Below are 14760 nucleotides of genomic sequence, written 5' to 3' on the forward strand. Positions count from 1 at the left end.
GCATCTTCTCGTTCTTCAAGTTGGCTCATCGGCTTGAGTGTGTGCGTGCCTTTCAAGATGAACGTGGAGGTGACGGGGCGGTGTTTCTTTACAGGGGATGACTACTACATATCTCTTCCCATCACCAACAGGGCAGCCAACCGTGGAGAGCCACGACAGCTTCTATGCAGTGAGATGATTCACTGGGACGACTACCGGCAAGAGCGCGGCATCAACGACGGCAAACCACCGATGCAGCAACTATTTGCCTCTTCTTACGCGGAGCCACTCGTGCGCACCTTCGCGCTGGGCAATGATACCTACGTGACGCAGGTGACGGGTGTGTCGGCGACGCAGGCCGGCTCGTCCAGTCAAATGTTCAGTGCGGAGATGCTGCACTGGGACGACTACTGCGCAGCACGTGGCATCAACGCAGGGGAACCGACCATGGCGAGCCTCTTCCGCCCCTTTGAAAGCAAAAGCATTCTTGTGTTTGACTTGAATGAGCGCAAGCTCACTGAGTTTGAAGGGAACAGTGTCGCCCTCATCTCATATGGCGCCGATCGACAGACGTACTGCAGTGAGATGGAGCACAGAGACGATTACATCAGAGCAAAAACTGGGCAGGCACCGCAGCCCAGCATGGCGTCATTGTTCGCTTGATGGCCCGAGGGTAGGTGACGGCGTGCGGACGTGACGGGGCGGTTTTCTGCCGCTCCTGCTGCGCCTCCGCTGCACTCCCTCCCGCATCCGATCGACACATTACCAAGCGATGAAGCGACGCGCGTCTTACCGTCTCTCTCTACAATTCTATCTCTCATAGCAGAGGAATATCTCGAGTGCGCGTGTGCCGCTGCACAGAAGTCGGCGTTGACGAGCTCTATTTCTTTTTGATTGCCGGTCTTTTTGAGCCCTCGGTACCGCCTGCTTCACACTGCGTGGTACCTCAGCGCCCAGTACACCCCACACCGTACGCGGTGCGAGTCCGGGCAGCCCCCTCTCCCCCTCCCTCCTATCCCCTGCCAGTGCCGGAGCCCCACTTCTCGTGGTGACAAGGGTCCGTGCGATGCATGGCCACACTGATGTGCCGGCGGTGGGGTCCTGGGTGGCGTTGCGTCGGGGTGACCCGCGACAGCGAACACGCTTGTGCCGTCCCCGTGGTAGGCAGAGTGTCGGCGTGGCTGGGACGCATTGCACCCGGCCCCGGCTGCCGTTGCTGGTGCGGGGGGCTGCGTGCCACCCCCTACGGGGGATGCACGCCAGGTGGGTGCCGGCGTGACGGGAGCGGGTGTGGGGCGACCTGCAACGCGCGGGGGCGGGGTGGAGTATGCGGCAGGGGCCCTGCTCGGATGGCTGAGTCGGCGCATCGCTGTAGAGCGTGTGTGTGCAGGGCTGCTTGGCACCACGCGATGTGCGTGTGACAGGGCCGGAGGTGGCGTGGAGTGCAGCTAGGCTCAGTGCATCACGGCAGAGAAAGGACAGCATGAAAAAGTAAAAGGCTCTCCGAAGTATACAAACGATGACCTGACAGAGTGGTGATGAACGCGCTACGCTTGTTGCTGCGGGCGTGGTGCTATCGGGATCACGGCAGCGCGACTCTGCTTCTACTCTTCGGTTCACCTGCACTAGTTGCACTGAAGAAGAGATTATAGTTTGCCTCGATATGTAATGCTCTCGTGGTGGGCGGTTCACACCGCTGTTCGCCGCGCTTTTATTTCTCCGGAAATCTATCCTCTCCACCGTCTTCAACTCTCTCGCATGGTGTGGTTGTGGCGCCTGTGTGTGCTTCGTCTACGCGGCGTTGATTATCGGACATGGCGGCCTCTGTGCCACCTTCGATGTCGAGGGGTGTTCTCACGCTTGCTCCTCGAACACCTGCCGGTGCACATGCACGTGCGGGCAACCTCGCTGTCGGAGGTCTTTGAATGCATACAGAGCAGTAGACAGTCGAATCGCAGCGGTGCGTGCGTGTGTGCGCGGGGTGCTAATGAACGCGTTTGGTGGCGGTTTCAACCAGGGCAAACCTGGTGCCTTTGGCCCGCAATCTCAACCACAGCAAGCGGCATTCGGCCAGCAGCCGCAGGTAGGAGGCTTCGGACAACAGCTGCCGCAGCAGGTCGGCGGCTTCGGCCAGCAGACGGGTGGATTCGGCCAACCGGCTCAACCACAAAGCGGATTTGGCCAGGCGGGTATGTCGCAAGCAGCTGGCGGCTTTGGTCAGGCGCAGCAACAGCCAGTCGCCGGCTTCGGGCAGCAACCGCAGGTTAGTGGATTTGGTCAGCAGGCAACCCAACAGGCGGCCGGATTCGGACAGCAGACGGGTGGATTTGGTCAGCAGTCGCAGCAGCAGGGCGGGTTTGGCCAAGCGGCGGCAGCGCCACAGACTGGGGTCTTTGGCCAGCAACCGCCGCAGCAGATGAGTGGCTTTGGCCAACAGTCTCAGCAGCAGGTCGGCGGCTTTGGCCTGCAGCCCGCCACTGCTATAGGGGGCTTTGGTCAGCAGCCGCAACAGTCAGGCGGGTTCGGGCAGCAGGCGGGTGGATTTGGCCAGCAGTCGCAGCAGCAAGGCGGATTTGGGCAAACACCGCCGCAACAGCAGGGCGGTTTCGGACAGGCGGCCGCCGGCGGCTTCGGTGCGGGGCGAGGCGGCGCTGGCTTCGGTGCAGCTGGCGGCTTTAATCAGCCAACAGCGCAGGGAGGAGGGTTCGGTGCTTCTCAGCCTGCCGTGAATGCTTTTGGGCGACCACAGCAAGTGCAGGGTGGATTTGGCACCCAGACCACTGCTGGTGCTCAGTTCGGCGGCGGACAGGGCACGGGTGGCTTTGGCGCTGCTCCTCAGGGCGGCTTTGGCTCACAGCAGCCGGCACCCGGTGGCTTTGGTCAACAGACGGCTACCGGCGGCTTCGGCCAGTCCGCTGCACCAGGTGGCTTCGGCACTGCGCAACAGACTGGTGCTGGCGGGTTCGGTGCTGGACGCGGCACTACGGGCTTTGGTGGACCGCAGGCCACCGCGGGCGGCTTCGGCGCCGGCCGCGGGGCCACCGGCTTCGGACAGGCTGCGCAGGGTGGGTTCGGTGCGCAGCCGCCAGCCGCTAGTGGGTTTGGACAAGTGCAGCAGCAGGCGGCCGGCTTCGGAGCACAGCAGGCGACGGCCGGGGGCTTTGGGCAGCCTGCTCAGGGCGGCTTTGGCAGCGGTGTTTCCCAAGCCATCACTGGTGGTGGATTTGGCGCTGCCCAGCAACAACAGCCGCAGGGCTCGGCCGGCGGGTTCGGAGTTCAGCCCAGCGCTGCAGGCGGCTTCGGACAGGGCACCGGTGGCTTTGGAGCGCAGCAGCCAGCTGCTAGTGGTTTCGGCCAGGCAGCGCCAGGCGGCGCCTTTGGCCAGCAGTCGCAACCCGCCGCGGGCGGGTTCGGCGCAGGCCGCGGCACCACCGGCTTCGATGTCGGGGGCGGCTTTGGCGGCTCGCAGCAACAGCCGCAGTCGGCCGCGGGTGGATTTGGGGCCCCCAAAGGCGCGGCAGGTGGGTTTGGGCAGGCCGCTTGTGGCGGATTTGGACCGGCAGCGGGCGGCTTTGGCGCACAGCAGCCAAAAGCTGGCGGCTTCGGCCAGGCTGCCCCCGCCTCTGGCTTCGGTCAAGCAGCCCCCGCCGCTGGCTTCGGCCAGGCTGCCCCCGCTACTGGCTTCGGCGCGCAGCCGCCGGCCACTGGCGGCTTTGGGCAGGCACCCGCTGCAGCGGCACTTGCCAGTGCGCCGGCCGCTGGTGCTGGCGTGAATGTGGGCCGTCCCACCGACTTGGGTTTCATGTCCCTTCCTGACTACAACGCAGCGCCGTATGGCAATGTGCTGCTCTTCGACTCATACGAGCGGCCTCAGGCGGCCAAGACGACGGCGAAGACGACCGAGGATGACTTGAAGCCCGTTGTCCCTCCAGCCCGTCGGGCGATGCACACGTGGATGGTGACGCAGATGCGGGTGCCTGACGAAAATACGTTGATGAAGCAAGTGCCGGCGTCCCTCGCCTCGAGCGCCCTCTCGCCAGTGGCGCTGAAGGAGATGCTGGTCCCTGCTGTGCAGCTCGGCGGCGCCGCGGCAGGAGAGCCCGCCGGGGCACAGAAGCGGGTGACGCACGACTCGCCACGGCGGCCGTCGCCCACGACGGTGGATGCGCCGATCGTCAACGCCGCCGTGCCACGGTGCACCAACCCTGCGTATGCCCTGGAGCCCAGCCTCGCTCAGCTGGCCACCTACACCCCCGAGGAGCTCCGCCGCGTCTCACGCTTCACGATTAGTCGTCTCGACGGCTCGTGTGAGGTGCGCTTTCTGGAGCCGGTGAACCTGGTGCGCGTTGACGTAGCCGCGGTGGTGCACCTCGGCAGTGACGGGCACGTTGCACTGTACCCTGACGGCGACGCCCCGCCCTTGTCGAGCGGGTTGAACGTGCGAGCCGAGGTGCGGGTGCGCGATCCCACCGGCGAGGCCGCGGAGGGCATCGCCCGCTACTGCGCGGAATCGCGCGCCCACTTCGTGGGTCACCGGCAGGGGTGTTGCGTCTACCGCCTGAACGACAGCAGTGCCGCGGCCGGCGTGTCCCGTGCGGCTCTTCGGCAGGATGCGAGCGACACCGCCCCGCTCTCCATCATCCACGACGAGGATGAGCACTCGCACGACCTCGACCGCTCGAGTGACGGCAGTGAGGAGGAAGACACAGCTGACATGCGCAGCGTCGAGCAGCCGCAGGCGGCCACTGGTAGTGGAGGCGCACTGGCGATTGCCGATGCTGAAGTGCGCACGTACACAGTGCCACCGCCACCAGCGACGCGAAGGCCAGTGGTGGAGCGGCGCCTGGCGTTGGCTTCGGCGGCTGACTTCGATCTACCGTACGCCCTGCCGGACATGAGTGTGAAGAGCAAGTGCGAGCCGTTCTCGGTGAAGCTGGGGACATCGCGCCGCACGGCTGAGCCGCGCGTGTACTACGTGTGCGCGCAGAAGTCGATCATTCAGCGCACGTACCTCAACCATCCACCGCGGTTGCAGCCCTCGGAGCGGACGATTCGCGGCATGCTAGCGAGGAGCGTGCGAGCAGGCTGGAGCACCGCCGGCAGCATTGCATTCCCGTCGCACGCGGAGTTACGCGACGGGGTGGAGGCGGGTGGCGCGGTGCCAGAGGTGGCGGGTGCTTGCGTCGTTGCGGCCACTCCGTTTCAGTGGCACAAGCCGGCCCAAAAAGTGTTCACCCAGTGCGCTGTGGCGCTGCTTCGCCTGTTTCTGCAGCACACCGACGTGGCAGACGACGCGGCGTGTCCGCTGGCGTCGATTCATCTCCACCGCAACAAGAGCCACAACACGCTCTCGGCGGAGAAGCTGAAGGTGGCGTCCAATGTCATCGAAAGCGTGATCTCGGCAGCTGGCGAGGCATCTCTCTCTCGCGTAGAGCTGCTCTCCACGCGGCAGACCTGCACCGTCCTCTCCCTTCTTTCCGCCCTCTACGCCTTGCCTGAGGCGGACGCCGCTGTCCCGAACGCGATGGAGGAGGCGCGGTACCTTACGCAGCTGCGCCATCGAAATCTGGCTGGCTGGCTGAAAACGGAGCTCGCTGCCTTCCTCGACAGCTCCGCTATGCGTGCGGCGAAGCTGTCTCCTGCGGAGGAACTGGTGCAGGCTATGCTGTGCCACAGGCTTCGCGAGGCCCGCGCCTCCGCTCAGTCGGTCGCGAACGCGGAGCTGGCGCGTGTGTTGCGCGTGTGCGGGGAGGGGAACCAGTTTGGTGGTTACGTCGAGATGGCGAAGAGCGGGTTCAAGGATGGTGAGGAAGTGCGTCAGCGTGTCGTGAGCCTCCTCTCCGGCAAGGTGGAACCCTTCATCCGTGACGAGGAGTACACGGGTCTGAACGAAGAGACGGCCGAGGTACGTGCGGCCCCGACGGCGGCCACGTGGAAGCAGCTGCTGGGCATCTTCACTTTCTATGGCTGTGTTCCGGATACGCCGGCCGAGGACATAATTCATGCCTTCCTCGAGCGGCTGCGCGCACCGTCGTCGCGCAAGCTCAATCCTTTGCCTCCGTACGCCGAACGCGTTGACACTGCAGTGCTGCGGACGCACCGTGGGAAAGATGTTGTGCGGCGCGGCAACACCTTCCAAGATGCTGCGTTGCTGCTCTTGGAGGGATTCGCCAACGGCTCGGCTCCTCCGGCTGCCTGCCTGCACCCCCACGCGTCGAGCTACTCGGGCGCCGACTATCTCACTCCCTTTGTGATTGTGGCTGCGATCCGCGCTGTCCAAGTACCGAGGGAGCAAGCCTACAGAGATGCGGAGCTGTCGGTACTTCTCGGCGTGACGGCAGAACTCGAGTGCAACGACGAGACGTGGTTCTGGGGCCTCCTTCCTCTGCACATGATCGAGTCGCCCGCCAACCGTCTCGACGCCGTACGCGCGTTTTGCAAACGCAACGCCATGCGTGCCAGCGCTCAGAAGCAGCTGGGCGAGCCCCAGGCAGATTACAATAGATTAGTAAGCCTGATGCGTGTGAACGAGGGCTGGCTGGAGCCCGTTTTCGTCCCTCCGGAGGAGGAGAGGAGTGTCGCAGAGAACATGCCGAGCGTAAGGACGCACGCCGCCCTCGAGAAGGCCCTGGCGAAGCTGGCGATAGAGGCGTGGTAAGGGTAACACAGCCGGCAAGGGCGTGACGCGACTGAGGCCAAAGCGTTGCGCACGCACACGGACTTGTGCCAGTGGGTATCTGTGGATGTTTGTGCGTGTTCGTGTCTCCATGGGACGGCTTAGAGCAGCGGGCGGGTATCTTCCTTTTTTTTGTTTTCGTTTTTGTGTTCCCACCACACCGCTCGCGCGCCGCACCTTAATTGAGAGTGATCTCTGGCCAGTCGCGCGCGCCATTCGCTGTTTCTTACGTGTGTAGGGTAATGAAGGGGTGCGTGTGTGTGTGCGTCGTGCGTTGGCTTTTGCCACTTGACTCCGTTGCCATGGTGATGGCAGTGCTGCATGCATTCTCTCTGTCTTGGGATGCCAATAACGTGTCGTGCCTTTGCCATCCGCATCAATCCTTGTCTTTGTCGTGTAGTGGTTCATTTTGTTTTACCAGAGAGGGAGGGCAGCGCCTGTGTCGCACGTGCGCGTGTGTGTCTGTGCTGGTCTCTGCGCTTGTAGGGGTGCGCCTGTGGCTTTAGGCGGAGGTGCAGCGACATGCAGGCACACACGCGCTCACGCATAGGTGTCTGACTCGTCTCGCGTGAATACACTGAAAGAGAAACACAGAAACACAACATGCAGGCATCGCGACTCAGCGGCGTGATTGCGCCCATGCGCGTGCATGTGTTTGACCTCGCGAAGGACTGCCACTCCACGCATCTAGTGCAGAAGGGCGCACGGGAATTCCTCAGACCGCACTCCACGATAGGATCTTTGCACACGAAATGGATGGCAGTCGATGGTGGCAACATCACACGCTTGCGTGTGCCCTGGAAACATGTGATGCTTGGCCCGGTCTCTGTCGAGGACGGCTAGCGCACCCCAGCTGCACGCTGAAGAGGAGCGATGAATCAAGAGGTCATTAAGCGCGTACTGCTTTTCTCAGGTCGGCGCACGCAGCGTTGCCGCTGCTGTCAAGGGCGCTGTCTGTGGTGCAAGGGCACTGCTGCTCCGTCCTTGTTGTTCTTCAGTTGTAGCTGTGCTTCTGTGTGGTGCGTTCTTTGCACCCCTGACGTGTGAAGGGGCAAAGGGCCTCTCCATGCATGGCTGCCTCGCCTTGATCCTTCTCCACGCTGATGATGCGCCCCTACTCCCTTCCCCTTCCCTCCCCTTTTCTTTCCGCTCTCTCAACGTCGCCCACGCTGCACTCGTGCGGCTTCCCTTTGCCTGCGAAACGGCCGTTCGCTACGACCAGCGAGAAGCACTTCTTGACTGTTCACTCGCTATATTATTTGACTGCTGCCGTTTGTTTTGCCGTCTCTGCTTCTCTGCTCTTTCCTCGCAGTTGTGTGCGCGTGCGCCAGCATCCTGGGCGTCCGCTGGCTGTGGGCGGCTTTGTTCCGTTGTTGTATGTGTGCTTACTGGTGGGCTCTCTGGGCGAGTGCGTGACATGTGATGCGCGTGCAAGAGCCGCTCCTCGCCGTCGTCTCACCCTCCTCAGTGCGCTTCTTCACCCTCCTGGGCCCATACGTCCATCTCCCTCTCGCCTAAAAGGCTCTTTCTCTTGCCTGACCATTATGGCGTGGCAGCTGCGGGCCTCAGTGCTGCGCGTCCCGCGCTTCACCCTTCGCTTTGCCGGGAGCGGCAGGATAGAAGACATGCGCCTCTTTACACAGACGCTCTACACGTACTGGTACCACAAGGGCTTTTGGGGCGCCACCGTTGCCTCGGCGGTTGATTTTCTCAATACTTTTGTTCTCTTTATTGTGGCGGTCATCTTCACGATGCGGTTCGACTGGGCGGTAGCTCTGAGCTGCGTAGAATCGGAATGTGCCGCGCACCCACTGGTGAGAGGGCTGCACGCCCCGTACATCTTCTGTAGCACGTTCTGGGGCCACCTATGGGGGTTCATTTTTCTCACCTCCACTGTCGGCTCCTGCGCGTACGAGCTCGCGCTCTTCGTGGAGACGTACTACCTGCAGTATGAGGTTGAGGAGGTTGCCCGCGAGGCTGGCGTCGACACCGGCTTCCTTACTCCGCTGCACCGCTGGCGCTATCACCTGCAGCGCGGCCTGGATGGGCGAGCCGGGCACGAGTTCATCGGCTTGTGCGGTGGCGACGCAATCGCGCTCAGCACCGCAGGATGGGGCGAGTTTCTAGAGACCATTTGCGCGGCGGTTGGCCGCAGCGGCAGCGTCAAATTTGGTGCTCCTGGTGATCCGCTGGATCCCCTACGTGCTGTCCAGGGCCTTATGCAGTTGGAGAACTACTTGATTGCGCTGCACGAGGCTGATGCGTTGCGGGGTACCGCACTCCAGTACGTCAGCCCAAGCGTGATCAGGACCCTGATCGACTCCATGTTTGATGCCTTCCGTACAGTCGAATCCCGGCGCAAGTGCGTATGGGCCGTCCGCTCCACCATGGTCACCTACGCCGTGCTGTACGGGGCTGGGTTTTTCTTCTTTTGCGTGTACGTGACGCTGAAGGTGCTCGTGAAGAATGCGGCGCAGGTCAAGGTCAACTACTGGGCCCTCTCCCAGCGCATGTGGACAACGGAGGCGCAATGGCGTTTTCGGCTCTACAACGAGGTGGAGCACCTGCACGCGTGTCGCCTGCGTGCCGGGTCGGAGGTGGCCGAGCGCATGGTGGATCGGCTGCGGGTGTCGAACAGCGTTTCTAGATTGGTGCGGCGGGTCAGCAGCACGTGCGTGTTTGTGACTGCCATCCTATCCTTTCTGAATCCGGCTCTTCTCATCGGCTCCTCCATTGGCGGGCTCACTCTCGTTTGGTGGCTCACGCTCGCTTTGATGCTGTATGCGTGCGCACCAGAGGTGGATCCTCGGGAGCGCGAGTACGCGTACATCACCGACCTGGAGCGGCTTGTTGACAGCATCCACTACGACACGGCGGAGTGGTTCCATTCGGCGGACGCTTTCTACGAGCACATCACGACGACCTTTTTCAAGAATCGGCTTCTAGTGGTGGTGACCGGCCTCCTCGAAAGTCTCGCGCTGCCTGTCTTGCTCGTGTATGCCCTGGGGGACGGCAGCGTAGAGGCGTTGGTCGAGTTTGTGCTACAGCACTCGACGACGGTGGACGGTGTCGGCTCGATCGCCGTCGGCTCCGACTGGAGCTCCTCCTCGCTCTCCAGGACGCCGTCGGGGGAGCACGACTCCGGCGGGTTCAATCACGCGTCAGCGTCGACGCAAAGCAAAGACGCTGACACGAGCGCTACATTGCTCGGCAAGCCCGCAGCTGCCACGGGCTTTGCACACAAGCGGGCAGAGAAGGTGCAGCTGTCGGTTGCCAGTTTTGCTGCGGTGTACTCAGAATGGACGCTACGGCACATCGACGGTCCGACAGGTAGGGAGTCTCCGGCAAGCTGCCAGGACGCTGCCCTCAACGACTTCCTGCGGCAGCTTAGTCTCCGCGTGCGGAAGGCAGCCATCACGCACGCAGCCAGCGTCGCTTCCTCGGACGAGCTGATGATATCCAGAGACTCATTGGCGCCGTCGAAGTCGGTACGCTCGGAGCGCCGCTTTATGGTACCTCGAGAAGCCGCCGAGCAACGGATCGACGGGGCCGACTGCGAAACCAGCGGGTTGCCGGCGTTTGCGGCGGGTAGCACAACCGCGCACGAGCGTGAGCAGCTGTTCGTGTCGCAGGTGTCGTCGTCGCGCCACGCCTTTCACTTCTCTCGGACAACTCAGCTACCGCTGAACCGTCGAGAAGCGGCAGACTACGGAACTGAAAAGGGAGGCGCCCTGTGAGGAAGAATGCAGCGAGTGTTCAGCCCCGCATGCGAGCAGCGTGCAGCTCGTCAAAGAGGGGCCGGGCGGTTTCGATAGCACACTTGCTGTGTGGCGCTGTGCATACTGGGGGGACACGTTTTCGTCTCCGGGATGGGATCTTTCGGGCTCGATGCCGCGGCTTTGTCTGATCCGTCTCTGCTGCTGCCCCCCCCTCCCCCTCCCCCCGATTCTCCCTCCTCTTGCTGTATGTCGATGTTGCATGTATACATCGACATGCTTTTTCCTTTACAAAACAAGAAACTATGCTCTTCTCCCTCTGCTCTGTGTGTGTCTCTTGCTTTTTCTACCCCTTTGTTGCTTGGTGCAGTGCCACGACCCTGCGATAGCGCTGTCGCGCGTGCCGCGAGAAAAAACACACACGCAGAGAGCAAGCAAACTCTCTAACGCTGCGGCCGCTACTCCTCGGATCGCCTCTTCTCCTCACAATGGACACCTCTGTGATGTGCGAGCGATTCGTCTCCGTGCGTGCGCGTGCGTGTGTGCGTCGGTGTGATGCTCAGCCCACGCCCTCCGCTGGGAACGCGGACCAGTGACCCTGTCTCTCGGACGAGCACACCTTGTTTTCATGGCCGTGCGGCCCCGAGCGTGCCAGCCGTGTACTCAGCACCTGCTGCCAACGACGCGTCACTTCTTGTATCTCTCGTTGATGTATTCGTTGCTTCACTCGTTTCCTCTCCACTCTCGCGTATGTCTCTCCGCTGAACGCCGGGCACGTCCGCTGAGTGTACGCCCTGCTGGCCGCTGCTGTCGTCCCGCCCACCCACCCAGCCGCCTCACAGGCACACAAACTGTGCATCGATAGATAGAGCGTCAACTCACGATTCGGTCAGAAAACGCGCACCTACGTGCCACTGCGATTCACCCCCCCCCTACCCCCCAACTTCCCATCCTGTTCGTCTGCCTCCCCAGGAACAGTGCATTGAGCTGCTTGAGGTAGCAAGTGGAGGGCCAGTTCATGAACAGCACGACCACCGCGCAGTTTGAGGCCGCCTGGTGTGAGGTGGAGCGGCAGCAAAGGGAGAGGCTAAGCGCCAGCACAGAACTCCTCAATGTGGAGGTGGAGCGAGAGCTGGCGTTGCTGTTGGCTGGTGTCCGCGACGCATTGACAGAGGACCAGCGGGATATTCAGTCCGAGTTCGACAAGCTCATCCGCATGGTGGAGCAGTTTCAACAAGGCGTCGATATGTGGCAGCTAAAGGCGAGAAGCTCTATTAAGATGATTGAGGAGAAGCAGCGCAACTTCGCCCTGCTAGTCGAGGAGACGTCCATACGCGCAGCGGCGAACCGAAGAGACTCCATTAGTCGGCTTCAGAAGCGCGCCGTCGAGACTGAGGCGCACTGCCAGCAGCTCATAGTCGCAGCCAGCAAGAGCATGTAACGTTGGAATGCCCCCCTCCTCCTCTCGTCCGTCACCACAGCCCTCCATTGTAGTCGAAGAGAGCCCTCCTACTTTGCGAGCCGCGTCTGTCTGAGCATGGAGGGTCGTGTGCTCGATCGCTTCGATGACTGCGCTTCAGGCTTGAGGCGGCGCTGCTTCCTTTTTTCTTGTACGCCCCCGTGCTTCGTTACGTGTTGGAACACGATCGTGGTGGCGCATGTGTCGTGCTCGCTCCTTCCCTTCCTCTCACTGTCCACTTCATTCGCCACATGTGCGACGCACCGAGAGGAGCGAGGCACCTTTTCCTTTTGGCAAGTTCGATAGAGGCAGATAGCAGCGTATAGAGAAATGGACCCCGTGCGCACACCCACACACGAAATAGCTCAGCCACGCAGGCACAGTGACCATCCGTGCCGGCCTCTGCCCATGCGGCAAAGGGAACTCTCTCCCTACCGGTGACGGGTGCTGAAAACGTTCGCGTGCCAGTAGAACAGATGGGGGTGGTGTCGCTGTCGTCTCCAGTGGTCGACTCCACCACGGTACTTCGACCCTCGTCCTCCCCGCCTCACACCCACGCACTCCAAATCGTGCATGACTGCGACGCTTCTTTGTTTTCCTTTGAGGGGCAGCGCAGAAGGCGGCAATTTCTCTTGCACTAACGGCCTTGACGAGGTGGTGCATGCCAAGGCTCACACACACACACACACACACACACACACACACACACACAACTGCGCGCCGCATCGCGCCGCGCTGCCCTCCAACTCAACGTGAGCGTCCCCGCTGCACCAACGTGGCTGACCCATCGCATCTCCTCCTACATCCATGCCTTTTTTTTACTTGCTGCTTTCGGTTGCCGTTACTAAACGGATGCGATGGTGACGCTCTGAACGCCTTCTTGCGATCTTTGTTGCGGCTGTGCGTCCCGCAACAGCTGCGCGCCGCCCCCCCACCCTGTGCTCTGCTTGTGCGGTATATTGTTTTTGTCCACGAGCGAAATTGTATTGCGTGCGAGTGTCCGCATGTGCATGCGCACATGCCCCCTTTGGTAGCCTCACCTTCAGTCCATCAGACACGATCTCTCGAAGCCCCGAGCGAGGCCTTTGCAGCGCCACTAACCCCCCTTTCCCCACACTTGTATAGGTTGGAGTGATTTGCTGGAGGGCCAAGAGGCAGCCGACCATCAGAGCCACACGCCACGCCGTCATCATGCGACGACTGCTGGATCGTGCGATGTGGGCCGATCGCGCCGCCATCCGTGCCGTCGCTAGTCCTTCGATGCGCTTCATGAGGAGCACACGTACCGCACCGTCCGCAACCGTGCCGTTTTTACGCCGCTGGCAGCTCCCGTCCACGAGACTCTCGTCCTACTGCGCGTTTATGCAGACTGATCGCCGCTGGCAGAGCGACGGCACCGGGCAGCAGGATTTGTATGCGGTGCTAGGGGTGAGGCCGGACGCCACGCAGGATGAAATCAAGGCCGCGTACAAGAAGTCGGCTCTCGAGTACCACCCAGACCGCAACCACCAGCCGGGTGCGGAGGAGAAGTTTAAGTCGATCTCGGCCGCGTACAGCGTCGTTGGCAACAGAGAGAAGCGCCGCGAGTACGACGCGCAGCGAGCGATGTCGAGGGGTATAGGCGGTGGGTTGTACAACAGCGGCAGCAGCGGCCGTGGTGCTAGCGGGCACTCTGCCGACTTTCCGGGCGGCATGGACCGTGGCAACTACCAGTACCATCAGATGTCCAAGGAGGAAGCCGATCAGCTCTTCCGTGAGCTCTTCGGCGGCATGCGTGTCGACCAAATTTTCCGCAACCTGGAGGAAGAGATGCGGCTTGGAGGCATCAAAGGAAACGGACTGGGTGGCCATGTTGGCCGCAGTTTCCCGGACTCGGAACAAGCGTTCCGGCCCTTCTTCAGCATGGAGAGTAGCACGGCAAACGTCTTTGTAGACGAGCACGGGAACCGTATGGAGGAGACGACGTACACCGACTCTCGTGGCAAGCGCTTCACGGTGCGCCGCATGAGCAGCACCGACCCAAACGCGAGTGTTAATCAAACCACCGACGAGTTTTACCGTGGACGGCACGCCGGAAAGGACGGCCGCTACCGATTCGGCAACGTCTCCTCCCAGTTCCAGCGGCCCAACAACGACTTTACGCAGAATATGCTCGGTGTCCGCTCTCACGGCCGCAGTCCGCTGATGGCCTTCCTCATCCTTGCCGCGTGGACAGTGATACTGAGCACCCTTCTGTTCTGCTGCATTGGTTTCCTTGCTCGGCACCCGCTGTTCTTTGCGTCCGTTCTGGTGTTGATCCTCCTCGGCCGCGCGGCCCGCCCCTTCTGATTGCCGCCGCGCATGATGGAAGCGGGCACGCCATGGGTCGAAGCCCTGCTAACGCTGGAATCGCTTCTGCCTGTGTGGTGCGTGATCGAGTACAGTGCGCCCTTCTGAAAGCTGGCCGTCTACGCCCCGATGCAGGGAGGCTCGTTCGAGTTACGCGGCGTGCCTGACATCATCTGGGGTTCGCGTGACTTTGTGATTGCGAGTTTGTACGCGCGTGTGTGTGTGCGCGCGTGCACGGACAGATTGATACTTGTAGGCCTGTGAGTTCCTGTGACCGTGCCAGCACTCTTTGGTGCCTGTGCACATGCGGCGAGCGGTGACGTTGCAGAGAGGTGACCCGATCGTTCGTTTTGTTGTTCCCTCCTGCGGTGCTACCCCCCCCCCCTCCTCCTTCCCTCACCACCCACCACGCTTTCATTGCACCCGCCCGTCCACGCATCTCGGCCGCGCCGTGAAGGCTTGCCGCCGCGTGGGAACTCGCGGGGCGACTGTCTTCGATGTGCGCACCACTCTTTATGTGCGTCTTATCCACAGCGCGCGTCTGTGTGTGTGTGGGGGGGGGCACCGATGAGTTAGAGGCCAAGAAGGCCGACGATCGTGTG

The 14760-nt window shown here is 62.0% G+C and overlaps 5 protein-coding genes across 5 annotated transcripts; all 5 read left to right on the forward strand.

Annotated features, from left to right (window-relative positions):
* Nucleotides 1-57: 57 nt before the first annotated feature.
* Nucleotides 58-642, forward strand: LMJF_27_0370 (conserved hypothetical protein; the record flags this gene model as incomplete). The annotated part of the gene is made up of 1 exon (XM_003721795.1): nucleotides 58-642. One exon carries the CDS (start codon nucleotides 58-60, stop codon nucleotides 640-642), a length of 585 nt encoding a protein of 194 aa, XP_003721843.1.
* A 1324-nt stretch (nucleotides 643-1966) lies between these two features.
* Nucleotides 1967-6637, forward strand: LMJF_27_0380 (putative nucleoporin; the record flags this gene model as incomplete). The annotated part of the gene is made up of 1 exon (XM_003721796.1): nucleotides 1967-6637. One exon carries the CDS (start codon nucleotides 1967-1969, stop codon nucleotides 6635-6637), a length of 4671 nt encoding a protein of 1556 aa, XP_003721844.1.
* Nucleotides 6638-7758: 1121 nt separating this feature from the next.
* On the forward strand, nucleotides 7759-10392 carry LMJF_27_0390 (conserved hypothetical protein; the record flags this gene model as incomplete). The annotated part of the gene is made up of 1 exon (XM_003721797.1): nucleotides 7759-10392. One exon carries the CDS (start codon nucleotides 7759-7761, stop codon nucleotides 10390-10392), a length of 2634 nt encoding a protein of 877 aa, XP_003721845.1.
* Nucleotides 10393-11389: 997 nt separating this feature from the next.
* On the forward strand, nucleotides 11390-11812 carry LMJF_27_0400 (conserved hypothetical protein; the record flags this gene model as incomplete). Its single annotated transcript, XM_003721798.1, has 1 exon — nucleotides 11390-11812. The coding sequence occupies one exon, from the start codon at nucleotides 11390-11392 to the stop codon at nucleotides 11810-11812; it is 423 nt and encodes a 140-aa protein (XP_003721846.1).
* Nucleotides 11813-13192: 1380 nt separating this feature from the next.
* Nucleotides 13193-14158, forward strand: LMJF_27_0410 (putative heat shock protein DNAJ; the record flags this gene model as incomplete). Its single annotated transcript, XM_003721799.1, has 1 exon — nucleotides 13193-14158. One exon carries the CDS (start codon nucleotides 13193-13195, stop codon nucleotides 14156-14158), a length of 966 nt encoding a protein of 321 aa, XP_003721847.1.
* Between the last annotated feature and the right edge of the window lie 602 nt (nucleotides 14159-14760).

The sequence above is a fragment of the Leishmania major genome, chromosome 27, assembly GCF_000002725.2.
Source record: "Leishmania major strain Friedlin complete genome, chromosome 27".
Classification (NCBI taxonomy): Eukaryota; Euglenozoa; class Kinetoplastea; order Trypanosomatida; family Trypanosomatidae; genus Leishmania; species Leishmania major.